Source organism: Macaca mulatta, chromosome 9, assembly GCF_049350105.2.
Source record: "Macaca mulatta isolate MMU2019108-1 chromosome 9, T2T-MMU8v2.0, whole genome shotgun sequence".
Classification (NCBI taxonomy): Eukaryota; Metazoa; Chordata; class Mammalia; order Primates; family Cercopithecidae; genus Macaca; species Macaca mulatta.
The window spans coordinates 114,028,793-114,049,304 of NC_133414.1; the positions used below are offsets into that span (position 1 = coordinate 114,028,793).

Below are 20,512 nucleotides of genomic sequence, written 5' to 3' on the forward strand. Positions count from 1 at the left end.
AAATCTTACAATTTAATTACAATGTCTGAATCTCCTAAACCAAGACTCCGTTACTGTGCTGCAGTTCACCAAGCAGCCCTGCACTGGCCCCTCAAAGTACTCCTTTGTGAACCATTAGATCTGTGGAAGCAGCTGAAGCAACAATTACACCAACAAGTGGAATCTCAAAGGTGGAGCTATATATATATATATATATATTTTTTTTTTGGTATAGCAAAGCAATGACACAACTCTCCTATAGAGAGGAAAACATACAGGGTCCTGTTTGTGTTCCAATAAAAACAGCAGTTTCTAAGCAGCTGCATTTTAAGAATCTCACTGAAGGATCAAACGGGAAGATAGAGGCAAATTGTTTAAACATAAATAACTTTGACAGTTAAAGAACTAGCATGACTAGGCCATGAAAGACAAGTGAAAAGCAAAAAGGCTGACACTTGAGCAAATTTAGGCTCCGAGTGTGTCGAAGTACTTTTAACTTTCACTGTCACAATCTAAACTAAGTATTCTTAGAACAGAAAGGTCTACAGCCTTCCTGCTGCCTTTCACCTGCTGGGGAGACACAACATTATGGTAGTCATTAGATGCACTGCATTCCAGATCTCAAAGACATAATTTGGAGATATCGTCAACTGGCAAACTAGTCTGGAAGGCCTCACAGCTGTTAGGTGTCTGAAGACTTCACATGCAACCCAAGCCCTTCTTATGGTTATTAAAGAACATACTACAGAAGAGGTGGCTAAGAGTTTGTTCACTCTGCCTTAGAAATCCTTTTGAGATGTGGGATCAGCACAAATACCTTTTATAAACAGCAGAAGCAAATGCTGCACAACATCAGAATTTTACTGCTAAGCATTTATATCTCTATCCTTGATCATCAACTTGGTGTTAAATACCCCACAGTATTCCTGGATAACCACAGGTCAGATTTTCTGACACAGGTTCTTGTTTTCTAAACCACAGAAAGTAGTGTCATGGGTATCTAACACAAGCTATTAGTGAAAAGGCAAAGGAGCCTAAGGCAGCACTCATTACCATTGGTTCACTGGAGTACACACTTCCAAGTCATACTATTTTTTGCTCTCTGCTAAGAGAATACTGACTGAAAAAAGAAAACTCCCTGGACTGCCCTCATTCAAACATCAAGTTCTCCCTACCAAGGAAAGCAAAACATCTCTCAAGGTTAAGGTAATATCTTAACTTTTATAGAAAAGAAAAATGGGCCAGGTGCGGTGGCTCATGCCTGTAATCCTAGCACTTTGGGAGGCCGACGTGGGTGGATCACAAGGTCAGGAGTTTGAGACCAGCCTGGCCAACAAGGTAAAAACCCCATCTCTACTAAAAATACAAAAATTAGCTGGGCATAGTGGTGCGTGCCTGTAATCCCAGCTACTCAGGAGGCTAAGGCAGGAGAATCACTTGAATCTAAGAGGCAGAGATTGTAGTGAGCAGAGATCATGCCACTGCACTCTAGCCTGGGCAACAGAGTGAGACTCCATCTCAAAAAAAAAAAAAAAAAGAGGAAAACTGAAGATGTACTTAGGAACTACTCTAAGGAAGGGTCAAAATGCTAAATCTAAAAAAAAAAAAAACACACACACTACGGCAATTTCTCAAAAAATTAAATATAGAATTATCATATGACACAGCAATTCCTCTTCTGAGGATATGTCCCCAAAAAGTGAAAGTGGGGTCTCAAACAGATACTTGTATACCCATGTTCATAGCAGCATTATTTATAATAACCAAAAAGTAGAAGCAACTCAAGTGTCCATCAACAGATGAATGGATAAGCAAAATGTGGTATATACAGACAGAGGAATATTATTCACCCTAAAAAGGAAGGGAATTCTGACACATGCTACAACAGGAATGAACCTTGAAGACACAAGTGAAATAACCAGTATTTTATAGTTCACCAGGAGCTTTCATATGCATTACGTCATATAATTCTCACAACCGCTACCTGGTGAAATAGTTGCTATCACCATCAGCTCCACTTTACAGATGGTGGATAGAGGTCCACAGAAGCTAAGTAACTCGCTCATGGTCACACAGTAAGTGGTAGAGACAAAAGAAAAAAATACAGTTTTTCCAACTCAAATTTCCATATTCCTTTCAATACATCATGGTGAGTTTTCTGTTTACCCCTCCATGTTAGTCTTCAATGCAGCTTTACAGAAGGAGGTATTATGGTTTGCAAGAAAGAGCAGCCCTGAACTTGGACTTAGAAGACCTAGGATTAGGCTGGGCATGGTGGCTCAGCCTAATTACGCCTGTAATCCCAGCACTTTGGGAGGCCAAGGCAGGTGGATCATTTGAGCTCAGGAGTTTGAGATCAGCCTGGGCAACATGGTGAAACCCCATCTCTACAAAAAAATACAAAAATTAGCTAGGTGTGGTGGCACGTGCCTATAGTCCCAGCTACTTGGGAGGCTGAGGTGGGAAGATTGCTTGAGTCTGGGAAGCGGAGGCTGCAGTGAGCAGAAATCGCACCATTGCACTCCAGCCTGAGTGACACAGTCAGACCCTGTCTCAAAAAAAAAGAAAGAAAGATGGGGAAGGGGAAGGGGAAGGGGAAGAATAGGAAGGGGAGGAAGAGGAAGGGGAAGAAGAGGAGGAAGGGAAAGAAGAGGAGGAAGGGAAAGAAGAGGAGGAAGGGGAAGAAGAGGAGGAAGAGGAAGAGGAAGAAGAAGGAAGAAGGAGGAGGAGGAGGAGGAGGACCTATTATTAATTCTCAGCTTTGCCAAGGAACAAATATGGGGACTTCCACAATATACAACATCTTTAAGACTCAGTTTCTTCACTGGGAAAAAGTATATTTTTAAAAGTATATAATATACCCTATAAAGTGTGAAGATTAAAGAAGGTAATGTAAGAAACAGCAGCACAAAGTCTGGCATTTAATAAGTGAGAATAGATGTCAGAAAAAAAAATGGTAGACTTTTGCAGGCTTAGTACCACCTGTATTTTTCCCTGATCTGGCCTTACTGTGGTGACATTCAATCACTCCTTTCCAATAATCTCTTCAAAAAATTGATTTGTTTGTTTTGAGACAGGGCCTCACTCTGTTACCCAGGCTGCAGAGCAGTGGCATGATCTGGGGCTCACTGCAGCCTCAACCTGACCTCCTGGGCTCAAATGATCCTCCCACCTCAGGCTCCTCAGCAGCTGGGACTACAGGCATGTGCCACTATGCCCAGCTAATCTTTGTTTATTTTGTTTTTTAGAGACAGGGTCTCACTATGTTGGCCAGGCTGGTCTTGAACTCCTGGAATCAAGTGATCCTCCCACCTCTGCCTCCCAAAGGTCTAGGATTACAGGCATGAGCCACTGAGCCTGTTCATGACTGGATCTTTTTGCTACTTTAGATGTATACTGAGTCAGATTACTAGCAATAGTAAAAATGATGTGATTATTGCAGCAAGTTAATCAGAGAAATTTAAGGAATGAAAATGAAGGTATAGGCCTGATAGTCATACAAAGAGAAGAAAGAGGTTACATGGTAACAAGGCTCAGCCCAGTCCTTTCTTAGCTGTTGGAAAAAGGAGAGGTCAAAAGCTTAAATTAGCTGCTTGATGGCCCTTGGGAAGAACAGGGACAGCAGCCAAGCCAGAAACCACCAAAAGGAAAAGCAACAAAGTAGAAGATAAGGCAAGTATAAAGGAATGTGATCAAGGAAACAGGCCCCACAGGAAAAGGAGCTGCCTGGAAGGCCTACATAAATACATGAATAAGTCAACACAACATAAATTATACCCATATGCACTTCATACCCTAGCCCAGAACCTGGTGCTTCATTCAAACACCCACATTTGTCATGCTGCCCTTGGGTCATAAAGGGATATTTGGGAGAAGGCAGTTTGTAATTTCTGATTCTTACAGAAAATTGCATTTATCATAAGGCCTCATCACAGTATCTGGATTATTTGCTAGGTGCGGATATGCATTTATTTGTGAGATTTATAAAATTGTGTTTGACGCAAAATGACTCTGGGGACAGGTAAGGCAGATCAACCTTCACTGCAATCTTGTTAGCACATCTCACCCCATGATCCCTCATCCCAGTCCTCCTAACACACACATTTCACACTTCTCCTTTTATGCCCAGATGTGCCAAACATGGTAGTAAATCACTGCAGGGACAGGACATTTTACATTTAAATAAAAAGAAAGAAAAGATATAGGAAAAAAAAATCAGAGACCAGCTATGTCACACATTAGAATCTATACCAAGTTGTAAATGTGCATTACTATTACTAGGAATGTCTGGCAAGTCTTACATCTGGAGCTAAATCAAGTTCCCCATCTGTTGGATTTGCCTTTTACTCAATGTTAATTTTTCAATTGTTTATAAGAACAATGTAATAACTGTTGAGAAAACAAAAAATCATAGGCACAAAGGGAGCAAGGAACAGAAAAAAAGTCGACTTTAGGTTTCCCAATGGTGAAAGCACTTTCTCCTCTCCATTTACCAACAGCTCACACCAGCGCATGGGTGGTGCCTCCTCAAGACCCTGACCAACTCCATGCCTAACACAACTTTATCCAATACATATGGCACTCTGTAATTGCCTTGCTGTTTCATAAGCAACCTAAAATGACTCAGCCCCATGGACTCCATTTGCCTCTGTTTACCATAAATAGAAACAGTCACGTAAAGTAAAAGGTCAACATTCTAGATCTCCATGAATCATTCACTGAAGGCATGGAGAAAAGCGGAAAATCTTTGGAGAAAAGCTTTCAGATGACCTATACACAGAACACTCTGGCGACTAGCATGCCTGAAAAGGGCTTGTAACCATCTCTCAGTAAAAAAATTCACAGAACAGCCAGCACTTTGAGCTGTTTCAATATGATAAAATAAAATCCTCGTGTACTCCTGCTTTTCCTGATCAAGTACGACAATTTTTCTTCCACTCCTACAGACATCAAGGCTTAAAATAGTAGTAGTGTTTAACACACTCTACTTAGAAAGGTACAATAAACTTAAGGAAGAGCCAAGGAACTCTGCAAGAGATACTTCTCATTCCTTACCTGATATTAACCAATGCATGGGTCACCTTGCTAGCTGCTTCCTTCCACTGGCCTGCATTGGTAGAAAGCCTCAGGACTGCAAAGAAGGAAAGAACACAGATCTGTCAAATCCCCGGCATAAAACACAAACATGAGGAATGAAGACACATCTCAGAATAGCACTCTCAGAATAACCAAACAAAGCCTATGCCAATCTTCTGTTAAAAACATCCTCAGCTTAGATAAAAATACAAGGGCTTATAGAATTCTCTCAACTATTTTCACTCGAGTTTTTTCTCTAACTTCTTTTCACTTTCTATCAAAATACTCTACTCCTTCTCTGCCTTAGGTTTTCCCTCCCCTCTGCTAACAGGGTTCTATAACTTAATTTTTGCATGCATTTACAATCTACACTGGGGTGGTGATGTGAGGGTAACCTGGTTGCCATATTTATCATTTCCCTAATGGTGGGGGGGCTGATTTAGTGGAACTGGCTGGCTTAGTTGATGTCCCTTCCTGCTCTATGTATATGTATAAACTCCTTAACATATAAACTCAGTCAAACAGGACACATCCACATATAGGATGGTCATGTGTCAATCAAGGATTAACCTTTTTTTTCTTTTTAAATTATACTTTAAGTTCTAGGGTACATGTGCACAACGTGCAGGTTTGTTACATATGTATATATGTGCCATGTTGGTGTGCTGCACCAATTAACTTGCCATTTATGTTAGGTATATCTCTTAATGTTGTCCTTCCCTACTCCCCCCACCCCACGACAGGCCCTGGTGTGTGATGTTCCCCACCCTGTGTCCAAGTGTTCTTATTTTTCAATTCCCACCTATGAGTGAGAACAGATTAACCTTTTTTTGCTCCTCTGACTTAACTGTGTGACCTACAAAATGAATCTACAAGAATGTTCTTCCCTTGTGTGACCAAATTCTCTCCCTTTTCCAAACTCACACACAGAGGAAAGATAATAGAAATACAGACCTGAATATATCCTCTATCAGCTATGATCTTCAGAGTCACACATTAAAGTACTTATGCCATTTTAGAAAAGAGACAAAACAGCACAAGTGCTCCTTGAAAGAGCAAGCACATGGTAGGCACTCTAAGTGTATGTTTTAATGAATGCTAATTAATAAGAGCTAAATATATGGAGACTTTACTATGCGCCAGGCACTGGACCAAGTTAGGGTATATGTAATGTAGCATACAGATGAGGAAAACCAAGACTGAGAGGAGACAAGTACAGTAACTGATTGCAGTCATTCACACAAGTTGTCAGTAGTGGAGCTGGAATTTAAACCTGGAGGGAAACGACTCAAGAGCCTACGTTTATGTAGAGAAGAACAAGATCTCTGAAGCCAATGGTCAGGGTCCAAGTCCAGCCCCTGCCACCTACTAGAGAATAACAGCAATACCTATATGAAAGAATTGTTATATATAAAGTTCTTAGATTAGTGCCTGACACATAGTAAATAAATTTTAGCTATTATTAATTTCAATAGACTACCTCCCAAATGAATGAATGAATGTACTGTATCTGAGACTTTCCCAAAAGAAAAAAGTACGGCCTCACTAACATTAAGAAATGTGTGACCAATCTGTATATGACCTTCATAGCTGAGTACCATTACTATGTACGCCTGACCCAAGATTCTCAAGAGCTATAGCAGCAGCTCAATCAGAGGGGAGCGCCTGTGGCTGTAATAGGGGAAAGAAAGCTCATCTGGCTGCTCTACATCTGTTTCAGCAATGTCTCATGTTTATAAATTCATGCAATTTTATGAAAAAGAAGATAAGACAGAAGGCTTAATAAAACACATCAATAGTGCTGCTTTTTTAATTTATAAGATTTAGTGCAAGGGAATTTGGTATAGTTCCAAGTTAGAGCTCTACAGTCTGAACTCAGGTTTCACTGAGTGCATGTGTGAATTTATTCATGTCATGAACAAAATTGTTTCAGGAAGCCATACATGTATTGTTCAACTCAATTGTGAAATTTATTTAGATGCATTGGTTTTTCACCAGATCCCCCACAAAATCACAAGTTCTCTGATGGTAGAACCTAGACGTTTATGAAATGGAGCTGAATTTTACCTCCTCACATTTTCACAGAGGTATTAAACTCTGTCCACAGATTACTTCTCTGTAATACCCTGTCAGCTCTGTTCCTTACTGAACAGGCACTCAGATGACCTCATCACTGCATTTCCTTTGGAAACGCCATTGGTTTTTACATTCTTTTTTGAGCTACCAAATTGAAACACAAAATTATTTCAAAATTCCCTAAAAGTCTCAAACTAAAGCAATCATTTATGTAGTAAATTATGGTACACAAAAATAATATGCAACCATTTAAAAAGAGACATGAAAATTACAAAAAATACAAATTGTACTTTAAAAAACACAAGCTAGAAGGATATCATGATTACAACTCTGTAGAACTATGTATGCATGTGGGTTAATATACAACAATGAAAACAGCAGTAGTACTAGAACCAAGGAATTATAAGATTTTAAATATTTTCTATGCTTTTCTTTAGTATTGGTAATTGTCTTTGATTTTAAAAATAATAAAAGACAGATTAAAACACGTCATTTATGGTTCTGGGTACCTTCTGTGGAGGTCCTTCCCATACAGTGGACTTCACTGCAGCCAAACAGGAAGATTAAGTGTGTGCCTTTACCAAAAATGTCTTAGTGAGCCAGGCGCAGTGGCTCACGCCTGTAATCCCAGCACTTTGAGAGACTGAAGTGGGTGGATCACTTGAGGTCAGGCATTCAAGACCAGCCTGGCCAACATGGTGAAACCCCATCTCAACTAAAAATACCAAAAAAAAAAAAAATTAGCTGGGTGTCGTGGCATGTGCCTGTAGTCCCAGCTACTCAGGAGGCTGAGGCAGGAGAATTGCTTTAACCCTGGAGGCAGAGGTTGCAGTGAGCCAAGATTGCACCACTGCACTCCAGCCTAGGCAACAGAGCAAGACTCCATCTCAAAAAAAAAAAAAAAGTCTTTCCTCTTCTAGCCAAGATGCAGTAATAAGACATAACTTACCCTCCTACTTTAAACAACAGAAACCTGGACAAAACACATGAAACAGTGGTTGTCAGACATTGGAAAACAAGCAATATAGAATTGTGATCCCCCAAAAGGAAGAAAACAAAGAAGGTGAACCCTGCAGGGCTGGGAAGAAGAATCTAAACAGAAGCCAGAAATCTTGCAAAGTTGAAGATACAGAGATCAGCATTTGGAGAGGCCAAGACATCTAGAGGATGTGGGGCAGAAAGCTGGCAAGGAGGGAGTTTGACAGACAGCTCTGGAGATCCCTTGTATTTCTTGCAGACACTGATCTATGCGTACAGAAGAAGAAACTACCCAAGGCTGAGGGCGAAGAATCACTGGAAAGGAGAAGAAACTGAGGAGCTCATGACACGCTCCGCAACGAAAATAACTTGTGTTTCCACCAGCAAGAGTGGAAAGACCTAGTAACACATGGAGTATCAGGCAGGTTCTGTAAATGGGTACTGCATTTGTAATGGGACAAACTAGCCTACATTCAAGGTTGCTCTTGATCTACCCTCAACCCTTAAAAGCAAAACCTGAAAAGATCCAACTGATTCCATATAACATAATCACATTCCAGAAAAAAGTACAATCTTACATAAAAGAAACATAACAAAATCCAGCATCCACATCATAAAAATCACAATTCTAAATTCTAATGACAAAAATAACCAGGCATGCAAAGAAATAAAAACATATGAACCATAAGAAACAAAAAAATATGAAGCATAAGCACAGGGAAAATCAGTCAGTAGAAACAGACCTAGACATGAAGAAAGACAATGGAAGGAAAAGACAAGGACATTAAAACAGCTATTAGAAATATGTTTCATATATTCAGGAAGACTGAGGAAAATCTGAAAATGATGAGCAAAGAAATGGAAATATTAAAAAAGAAACCCATGGCTAAGCACAGTGGCTAATGCCTATAATCTCAGCACTTTGGAAGGCTAAGGCAGAAGGATTGCTTGAGCCTATATATATATAAAATACATATGTATTATATATTATATAATATATATAATATATGGGGTGTGTGTGTATATATATATAGAGAGAGAGAGAGAGAGAGAGAGTCCAAACTGAGAAGAGCAGGGACAAAACATATTTGAAGAAATCATAGCCAAAACATTTCCACATTTGATGAAAACTAGAAATATACAGATTCAAGAAGTTCTAAGAAGCCCAAGCAAAATAAACATAAAGAAAACCATGCCAAGGCATGTGATAATCATATTGTTGAAAATCAATGATAAAGAGAAAATATTAAAAGCATTCAGAGGCTAGGCATGGTAGCTCATGCTTGTAATCCCAGTACTTTGGGAGGCCAAGGTGGGTGGATCACCTGAGGTCAGGAGTTCGAGACCAGCCTGGCCAACATGGTGAAACCTTGTCTCTACTAAAAATACAAAAATTAGCCAAGCATGGTGGTGCACACCTGTAATCTCAGCTACTCGGGAGGCTGAGGCACAAGAATCGCTTGAACCCAGGAGAAAGAGATTGCAATGAGCCCAGATGGCACCACTGCACTCCAGTCTGGGGGACAGAGTGAGACTCCATCTCAAAAAGAAAAAACATTCAGAGAAAAACAAAGATATTATGCACAGAGAAACAAAGATGAAAACAACAGACCTCTTACTAGCAACTATGTAAGCCAGAAAACAAAGAAATGAGATTTTTAAAATAATGAAAGAAAAATTTTATATTAAACAAAAATATGGCGGAGTAAGCCCACTAAAGCCTTATCTCCTGCTGATTACAGCTAAAAACTCCAGACAAAACATGAAAAGTAATTATCTGAGGGCTCTGAAAATTAAACAAAAGCAGACAGATTATAGAGGGAAGTCAAAACTTGGAGAAACACTCACAAGAGGCTCAGTTTCCAGGTTTTATTTTTCCTATTTTCTCTTACATCTTTGCCCCAAGAGTCAGCCGGTTCCAGAGCTGCATAGTGGAACTGTGTGGATGGCTAAAACTCTAAAGCAAGCCTCATCTTTCTGGAGAAAGAAATCGAGAGGCCAGGCGCAGTACCTCATGCCTGCCATCCCAACACTTTGGGAGGCCAAGGAGGGTGGATTACTTGAGTCCATGAGTTCAAGACCAGCCTGGGCAACATGCCGAAACCCTGTCTCTACAAAAAATACAAAAATTAGGCCAGGCGCAGAGGCTCACGCTTGTAATCCCAGCACTTTGGGAGGCTGAGGCAGCTGGATCACCTAAGGTCAGGAGTTCGAGACTGGCCTGACCAACATGGTAAAACCCCATCTCTACTAAAAATACAAAACTTAACCAGGCGTGGTGGTGCATGCCTGTAATCCCAGCTACTCCGGAGGCGAGGCACAAGAATCACTTGAACGTGGGAGGCAGAGGTTGCAGTGAGCCGAGATCGTGCCTGGGTGACACTCCAGCCTGGGTGACAGAACAAGACTCTGTCTCAAAAGAGAAAAAAAAAATCCAGAAGATTATAACTAATCTCTGAGTGTATACAACATAACATTAAAAATGTCCAGGAGGAGGCCAGGCTTGTGGCTCATGCCTGTAATCCCAGCATTTTGAGAGGCCAAGGCAGGCAGATCACCCGAGGTCAGGAATTCAAGACAAGCCTGGCCAACATGGCAAAACCCCATCTCTACTAAAATACAAAAAATTAGCCAGGCATGGTGGCGGGCACTTGTAATCTCAGCTACTGGGGAGGATAAGGCGGAGAATCTCTTGAACCCAGGAGGCAGAGGTTGCAGTGAGCCACTGCACTCGAGCCTGGGCGACAGAATAAGACTGTCTCAAAAAAAAAAAAAAACTGTCCAGGAGGTAATCCAAAATTACTCATCTTATAAAGAACCAGAATATATAATAAAACAGAAAAATGTTACCAATTCTCAAAAGAAAAGGCAAAAACCAGATATCTGAGATGGCACAGATATTAAAATTATCAAGGACTTTAAAGCAGTTATCATAACTATGCTCCATGAGGAAAAGGTAAACATACTTGAAACGAATAGAAAGACAGAAGTTCAGCAAAGAAACTGAAGCCATAACAAAGAACCAATTAAAATATTTAGAAGTAAAGCTGGGCACAGTGGCTAATGCCTTGTAATCCCAGCACTTTGGAAGGCTCAGGTATGAGGATCACTTGAGCCCAGGAGTTTGAGGCTACAGTGAGCCAAGAGTACACCACTGCACTCCAGCCAGGGTGACAAATTTTTAGAAGTAAAACATGTACTATGTGAAATAAAGCATTCACTGAATGGGCTTAAAAGCAGAATAGACTGACAAAGGAGTCAGTGAATATAAAGAATAATAGAAATAATTAAATATGAAGAATAGAGACAAATGGGGGAGGGGAGGGACAGGGCCTTAGAAACATATCGGACAATATCGAAAAGTCTAATCTTTGTGATACTATAGTCTCAGAAAAGGAGGAGACAGAAATTGGGACAGAGTTTCTGCCCCCAGTGAAAAAAGAATGGCTAATAACTTTCCCAAATTTGCTGAAAGTCAAGAGGCTCAGCAAACCCCAAATAGGATGAACTCAAAGAAAAATTGTGCATAGACATCTCATAATCACACTGCTGAAAGCCAAAGATAAGGAAAAAAAAAAAAAAAACCTTTTAAGAAGCTAGAGAAGGCAGGCGCGGTGGCTCAGGCCTATAATCCCAGCACTTTGGGAGGCTGAGGCGAGTGGATCACGAGGTCAGGAGTTCAAGACCAGCCTGGTCAAGATGGTGAAACCCCGTCTCTACTAAAAATACAAAAATTAGGCCGGGTGCAGTGGCTCACGCCTGTAATCCCAGCACTTTGGGAGGCCGAGGCGGGTAGATCACGAGGTCAGGAGATCGAGACCATCCTGGCTAACACGGTGAAACCCTGTCTCTACTAAAATTACAAAAAATTAGCCAAGCGTGGTGGTGCGTGCTTGTAGTCCCAGCTACTCGGAGGCTGAGGCAGGAGAATGGCGTGAACCTGGGAGGCGGAGCTTGCAGTGAGCCGAGATTGCACCACTGCACTCCAGCCTGGGCGACAAACCGAGACGCCATCTCAAAAAAATAAATAAATAAATAAAAATAAAAATAAAAATACAAAAATTAGCCAGGCGTGGTGGCAGGCACTTGTAATCCCAGCTACTCGGGAGGCTGAGGCAGAGAATAGCTTGAACCCGGGAGTCAGAGGTTGCAGTGAGCCAAGATCAACCCACTGCACTCCAGCCTAGGTGACAGAGCAAGACTCCGTCTCAAAAAAAAAAAAGCTAGAGAAAAACAACATACTACAAACAATGGAACAATGATTCAAATGACTACAGATTTATTTTCAGAAACCATGGAGGCCAGAAAAAGGAGAATAATAGCTTCAAAGTACTTAAAGATAAAAATTACCAACTAAAAATTCTATATCCAGCTGGGTGCAGTGGCTCACACCTGTAATCCCAGCTACTGAGGATGTTGAGGCAGGAGGATCACTTGAGCCCAGCAGCTTAAGGCTGCAGTGAGCTATAATCACACCACTGCACCCCAGCTTGAGCAACAGAGCAAGACCCCATCTCTTAAAAACTAAAAAAAAAAAAAACACCAGGCACAGTGGCTCACACCTGTAACCCCAGCACTTTGGGAGGCCAAGGCAGGTGGATCGCCTGAGGTTGGGAGTTCAAAACCAACCTGACCAACATGGAGAAACCCCATCTCTACTAAAAATACAAAAGTAGCTGGGCATGATGGCGCATGCCAGTGATCCCAACTACTTGGGAGGCCGAGGCAGGAGAATCACTTGAACCCAGGAGGCAGAGGTTGCGATGAGCCGAGATTGTGCCATTGCACTCCAGTCTGGGCAACAAGAGCGAAACTAAAAAATAAATAAATAAATAAATAAATAAATAAATAAATAGACCCTATATAGTAGCAAAGTTTCTACACTTTATTGAAGTGGTACAATGCTAACTTTAAGTAGACTGTAAAAGGTATATACAATGTTATCTTAGAGTAACTGCTAAAAAATACAAATATAGCCAAAAAGCCAACTAATAAATTAAAATGGAATATTTAAATATATTCAAATTATCCAAAAGAAAGCAGAAAAGCAGGTACAGAAGAGCCAGAAAGTGGGGGGAGGGGCAAACAAAATAAGTGGTAGAACTGAAACGATATTGATTATTGCATTGTAAATATGCATGGATAATATGCCAAATAAGATAGAGATTGTCAGACTGGATAATAAACAAGACCCAACTGCAGGCTGTGTACAAGACAGACACTTTAAATATAAAAATACAGCTAACAGGAAAATATATAAGCCAGCCACAGTGGTATGTGCCTATAGTCCCAGCTACTCAGGAGGCTGAGGCAGAAGGATCAGTTAAGCCCAAGAGTTTGCGGATGTATTGCACTATGATCACATCTGTGAATAGCCACTGTACTCAAGCTATATAGCAAGAACTCACTTCTAAAAAGAAAAAAAATTAAGGTATGCATGCAGATACTAACAATTTAAAAAGCCAGAGTGGCTGTATTAAAGTCAGACAAAGCAGAATTCAGAACAAGGAATACTACCAGGGTGAAGTAGGATATTATATAATGATAAAAGAGTCAATTTGCCAAGATATAATAATCCTAGATGTATATCTATCTAACAGCAGAGCTACAAAACACATGAACCAAAAAGTGAAAAGAACCAAAACGGGAAAACAGACAAACTCACAATTATAGCTGAATGTTTCAACAATCTTCTCTGTCCCAGAAAAATTTGTGAAAACAGAGAACAATATCATCATACAACTCAACCAAACTGAAACTTACAGAACTCTCTACCCACCAAGAACAAAATACAAGTGCATGTGGAATGGACCATTTACCAAGATACACCATACTCTGGGCCATAAAACATGTCTCAATAAATGTCAAAGCATTGAAATAATACAAACAATATTCTTGGGCCAAAACTAAACTAAACTAGAAATTACTAACAGAAGAATATCTGGAAAATCCCTGAGTATCTGAAAATTAAGCAACACATTTCTAAAAACCTCAAAAGTCAAAGAAGAAATTCAAGGGAAATGAGAAAATACATTGAACTTGAAAGACAATAAAAATATAATAAAAAAATTTATGAGCTGCAGCTAAAGCAGTACTTAAAGGGAAATGTATAGTACAAAATATTTATATTAGAAAAAAAGAAAAGTCTCATATCAATGAACTATGCTTGCACCCTAAAAAACTAGCAAAAAACGAGCAAATTAAACTCAAAGCAAGCAATAAGAAGAAAATAAAGAGCATAAATCAATAAAACATAAAAATGACAGAGAAAAAAATCAATAAAGCCAAAAGCTGGTTCTCTGAGGAGGGGAAATCAATAAACTTGATAAATATCTACCCAAACTGACGAAGAAAAAAAAAAGAAAAAATACAAATTACCAATATAGGGAATGAAAGAGGGAAGCTGAGTACAGACCCTACAGACATTAAAAGTGAATGTTACAAACAACTGTATGCCCCATAAAAGTGACAACATAATAAAACAAACTTCTTCAAAGACACAAACTTCCAAAGGTCACTGCTAAATAGGTAACTTAAATAGTCCTGTACCTATTAAATAAATTGAACTTATGGTTTAAAATCTTCCAAGAAAGTAAACTCCAGATGCAGTGGCTTCACTGGTAAATTTTACCAAACATTTAAGAAATAAACCACTCTTAAACAAATTATTCTAGAAAATAGAAGATGAGCGATGAGAGAACACTTCCCAATTCATATTATGAGGCCAAAATTAACTAACATTGAAACCAGAAAAAGACATTTTAAGAAAGTAAAACTACAGACCAATATATCTCATGAATACTAGCAAATTGAATATAATAATATGTAAAAATGATAGGTTATAATTATGTGGGGTTGGTCAACATTTAAAAATCAATCACTATGCTAACAGACAATAGTAGGAAAACCATGTAATCATGTCAATAAATGCTAGAGAATGTTTAACAAAACTCAACATTCATTAATGACAATTCTCAGGAAATAAAATGGAATTTCCTCAACCAGACAGAGGGCATCTATGAACAACCTACACGTAACATCACATTTAATGGAGAATAACCTTAATCCTTGCACCTTAAGACTGGACACAAGGCAAGTATGTCCATCCTTACCCTCTAATTTAACATAGCAGTGGAGGCTGTAACCAGTACAATAAGGCAAGAAAAAGAAATAAAAGGCACACAACATTTACATACAACATGAATGTCTACGTAGAAAATCCCAAAAAGGTTACAAAAACTAGTAAACCTAGTAAGTGAGATGACAGGATACAAGATCAAAAATAGCAAGATAACAGGATACAAGACTAAAAATCAGCATTGTTTCTTGCTTGTGTAAAATGGTACACCCACATTGGAAAAGTGAGGACAGTCAAACAGTGTGGCAGTTCCTCAAAAGGTTATAAACACAGAGTTACCATACGACCTAGCAATTCTGCTCCTAGGTATATACTCAACAGAATGAAAACATGCCCACACAAAAATCCGTACATGGATGCTCACAGCAGGATAATTCAGAACAGCAAAAAGTAGAAGCAACCTAAATGTCTACCAATTGATGAATGGATAAATAAAATGTGGTATATCCATACAATGTAATATTGTTCCACAGTAAAAAGGGAACAAAGTACTGTTACTTCATGGATACAACATGGATAAGCTTTGAAAAGATCCAAAACAAAAGAAGCCAGTCACAAAAGACCACATATTGTATGATTTCATTTATATAAAATGTCCAGAATAGGCAAATTTACAGACACAGAGAATAGATTAGTGATTGCCTAGGGCTCAGGAGATTGCAGTAAATGGGGTCACCTCTCATGGGTAGGTTTCCTGTTGGGGTGATGAAAATGCTCCAAAGTTCATTGTGGTGATGGTGGTACAACTCTCTGACTATACTGAAACTCATCAAATTGTATGCTTTAATGGGCAGATTATATGGCAGGTGAATCATACCTCATAAAGCTGTCATAGTAAAAAATAAAAAAGTAGTTTTTCTGCATATTGGCAATGAACAATTAAAAATTAAAATTTTCAAAAATACTAATAGCACCAAATGCCATGAAATACATTAAGATAAATCTAATAGAATATATGCAAGATTTTCATGTTGAAAACAACAAAACATTGGTGTGAAAAATCAAAGACTTCAATAAATAGATATATTTTGGGCCGGGTGCGGTGGCTCAAGCCTGTAATCCCAGCACTTTGGGAGGCCGAGACGGGCGGATCACGAGGTCAGGAGATCGAGACCATCCTGGCTAACACGGTGAAACCCCGTCTCTACTAAAAAATACAAAAAACTAGCTGGGCGAGGTGGCGGGCGCCTGTAGTCCCAGCTACTCGGGAGGCTGAGGCAGGAGAATGGCGTAAACCCGGGAGGCGGAGCTTGCAGTGAGCTGAGATCCGGCCACTGCACTCCAGCCCGGGCGACAGAGCGAGACTCCGTCTCAAAAAAATAAATAAATAAAATAAATTTTTTAAAAAAGATATATTTTGTCAGGGATTGTAAGGTACATTATCAAGATATCAGCTTTCCCCAAAATGATCTATAGGTTTGCCATAGTCCCAATCAAAACTCCAGTAAGCTTTTGATTAAAACATATACTTGCTGGGTGCAGTGGCTCATGCCCGTAATCTCAGCACTTTAGGAGGCCAAGGCAGGAGGATCGCTTGAGCCCAAGAGTTCAAGACCTACCTGGGCAACATAGGGCAACCTCATCTATACAAAAAAACAAAAATAAATTATCCAGGCATGGTGATGTACACCAGCTACTCAGGAGGCGGAGGTGGGAGGACTGCTTGAGCCCTGAAGGTCAAAACTGCAATGAGCTGTGATTGAGTCACTGCACTCCGGTCTGGGTGACAGAGCAAGACACTGTCTCAAAAAAAAGAAGAAAGCCAGGCACAGTGGCTCACACCTGTAATCCCAGCATGTTAGGGAGGCTGAGGAGGGCAAATCACTTGAGGTTGGGAGTTCAAGACCAGCCTGGCCAACATGGTGAAACCCCATCTCTACTAAAAGTAAAAAAAATTAGCCAGGTATGGAGGTGTAGGCCTGTAATCCCAGTTACTTGGGAGGCTGAGGCAGGAGAATTCCTGGAACTCAGGAGGTGGAGGTTGCAGTGAGCCGAGATTGTGCCACTGCACTCCAGGCTGGGCAACAGAGTGAGACTCCGTCTCAAAAAAAGAAAAAAAAGGAGGAAGGAAGAAAGGAAGGAAGCAAGGCGGTTGGGGGAGGGGGGCGGAGGATGAGGAGGAGGAAGAAGAACAACAAAAATAACAACAAGAACAAACAGCAGCAGCAGCAGCAACCAAATTCTTACAGAAAAGTTCTAAATAACTTATACAGATACTCTTTTCTGCAGGTGGTGGAGCTTAACCTCCCTATCCCCTAACTTTTTATGTTGGCTGCATTTAGTGATTTGCTTCCATGATAAAAACAAAAAGAAAAGAAAATAAAGAATAGACTATGAAAAAGTAGAAAAAATTACAACTCTGTGGTGGAGAAACATGGCAAACACTACCTTAACCAAGTGATCAAGATTAGTATCATCAGTGGTAAGTCAGGGTACTTGGACTGTGTGGTATTTTTCTCTATAATCCACAATCCAAGTCAAACCATGAGTAAAACACAAGACAAACCCAAATCGAGGAACATTCTTGAAAACTATCAGGGTCACAAAAAAACAAGGAAACACAAAGAAACAGTCACAGACCAGAGAAGACTAAGGAGTCACGATGACTAAATATAATGTGGTAACATGGATGGGATCCTGGAATACAAACAGGACATTAGTAGAAAAATTGGTAGAATCTAAATACACTTTAGAGTTTAGGTTTGTTTTTATGTGGTTAAAAAAAAAAAAAAGAAAGAAAGAAAAGAAAAGAAAGAGAAAAGGAAAAGGAAAAAGAAAAAGAAAAGGAAAAGAAAAGAAAAGAAACACACACATCTCATAAAATTTACCCTCTTAACCATTTTTTCAAAAAAGACTCATCAATGGCAGTAGTAAGAAGGGGGAAAAGAGAAGTTCAATCTTTTTAACTGACTGTGAATGACTGAGATACTTTACTTTTGGAGCAGCTGCTCTTAACCATTTTTAAGCATACAATTTAGGTGTTAAGTACATTTACATTGTTGTAAAACAGATCTCCAGAACTTCCTCACCTTGTAGAACTGAAACTCTACACACATTAAGCAACTCTCTTTGTCTCCTCCCAAAGCCCCTGGTAATCATCATCCTACTTTCCATATCTGTGAATTTAACTACTTTGGATACCTCATATAAGTACCACCCCTTTGTGACTGCTTTATTTCACTTAGCACAATATCTTCAAGGTTCATACACACTGTAGCATGTAACAGGACTTCTTTCCTTTTGAAGGCTACATAATATCCCACTGGGTGTATATACCACATTTTGTTTATCTATTCATCTGTCAATGGACACTTGAGTTGCTTCCACCTTTTGGCACTTGTGAATGGTGCCATTATAAACATTGGTGTGTACTGTTTTTTGTTTTTTCTTGAGATAGGGTCCCACTCTGTCACACAGGCTGGAGTGCAGTGGTACAATCTCAGCTCACTGCAACCTCAGCCTCCTGGGCTCCAGTGATCCTCCCACCTCAGCCTCCCAAGTAGCTGGGACCATAGGCATGCACTGCCACGCCTAGATAAATTTTTGTATTTTTGGTAAAGACAGGGTTTTGCCATGTTGCCCAGGCTGGTCTCGAACTCCCGAGCTCAAGTGATCTGCCTACCTCGGCCACCCAAAGTGCTGGGACTACAGGTGTGTGCCACCATGCCTGGCTAATTTTTGCAATTTTAGTAGAGATGGGGTTTCACCATGTTAGCCAGGCTAGTCTTGATCCTCCCACCTTGGACTCCAAAGTGTTGGGATTACAAGCGTGAGCCACCGTACCCAGCCCCCCCCCTTTTTTTTTTCAAATGAGCAAAAGATATGAGCAAATACTTCACCAAAGAAGATATATGGATGGCAAATAAGGACAGGAAAAGATGCTCAACATCATTACTCATGCAAAGTTAAAAACACAATGAAGTAGTACTATATATCTACAAGCAAACAACAGCAACAACAACAACAAAAAAAACAAAAAAACAAAAGTGGAGAATATCAAGTGCTGGTTACAATATGGAATGATGACAGCTCTCATGCATTGCTGGAGAGAATGTAAAATAGAACATCACTTTGGAAAACGGTTTGGTGGTTTCTTATACAGTTAAAACATACTTACCACAACACCCCAAAATCCCATTGCTAGGCACATAGCCAAGTGAAATAAAAACTTGTGTTCATGCTGGGCACAGTGGCTCACACCTGTAATCTCAACACTTTGGGAGGCCGAGATGGGCAAATTGCTTGAGCCCAGGAGTTCAAGACCAGCCTGGGCAACATGGCGAAACCCTGTCTCTACTAAAATTACAAAAAGTAGCCGGGTGTGGTGGCATGTACCTGTAGTCCCAGCTACTTGGGAGGCTGAGGTGGGAGGATTGTTTGAGCTCAGGAGGTCAAAGCTGCAGTGAGCCATAATTGTGCCACTGTACTCCACCGTGGGTGAAAGAGCAAGACCCTGTCTCAAGAAAAAACAAAAACAAAAAAAACCCTGTATTCACTAATGTATAAGAATGTTAACAGGAGCTTTATTTATCATTGCTAAAAACTGGAAACCTTACAAATGTCCTTAACCTGACAAATGGACAAACTAAGATGGTAATTCATACAATGAAATATTACTCTGTAGTAAAAAGGAAGGAACTACTGATACATGCAATGACATGGATAAATTTCAAATGAAATACTATATGAAAGAAGCCAGACTCAACAGGTTATATGATTCCATCTATAAGATACTCTGGAAAAGGCAAAACCATGAGAACAGAAAACAGATCAGTGGTTGCTCGGGGTTGTGAGTAGACGGAGGAACTCACATGTGAGTTCCTATGTGTTCATAGGAACACAAGGGAAATTTTTTGGATAGTGAAACTCTTCTATATCTTGATTTTTGTGATAATTACACTACTATATGCATTTGTCAAAACTCAAAACTGTACATTTAAAAGGATGGTTTCTGCCATGGATGTAAATTATGCCTCAAAAAGGTTAATAAAAAACATGTTTTTTTTCACCAGAAGTTTATATAAAACAGAGCACTGAAACATGCCACCTCCTACTGTTTGCTGTGTTTCAGTTGTTGAAAATTTTCACTTTCCTATTTGTGCCCTCCTGGTTAACATTTTTATTCCCTTGGCAGATTTAGACATTCACAGGTATCTTCTCTTATCTTGTTGCTATAGCTACAAGGGTTTATCTCATTTGATTAGTTACATGTGGCCCCGCTGAGCAGGTATGTCAGACTTTTATAAAATATCTCCCCAACTCCAA

At 39.8% G+C, this 20,512-nt stretch overlaps 1 protein-coding gene across 11 annotated transcripts in view; it reads right to left on the minus strand.

Annotated features, from left to right (window-relative positions):
• ARMH3 (armadillo like helical domain containing 3) overlaps positions 1-20,512 on the minus strand; it is a 234,021-nt gene that overhangs the window by 96,030 nt on the left and 117,479 nt on the right. For 8 of the 11 annotated variants that reach the window (XM_077947332.1, XM_077947327.1, XM_077947325.1 and 5 more), the window contains one exon: positions 5,035-5,110. The exons of 1 other annotated variant lie outside the window; for it this stretch is intronic. In XM_077947332.1, the coding sequence (XP_077803458.1) occupies positions 5,035-5,110 (76 nt within the window). Of the gene's footprint in view, positions 1-5,034; positions 5,111-12,371; positions 12,923-20,512 lie in introns of those variants that run through there. 2 more of the 11 variants (XM_077947330.1, XM_077947331.1) reach the window with 1 other exon arrangement.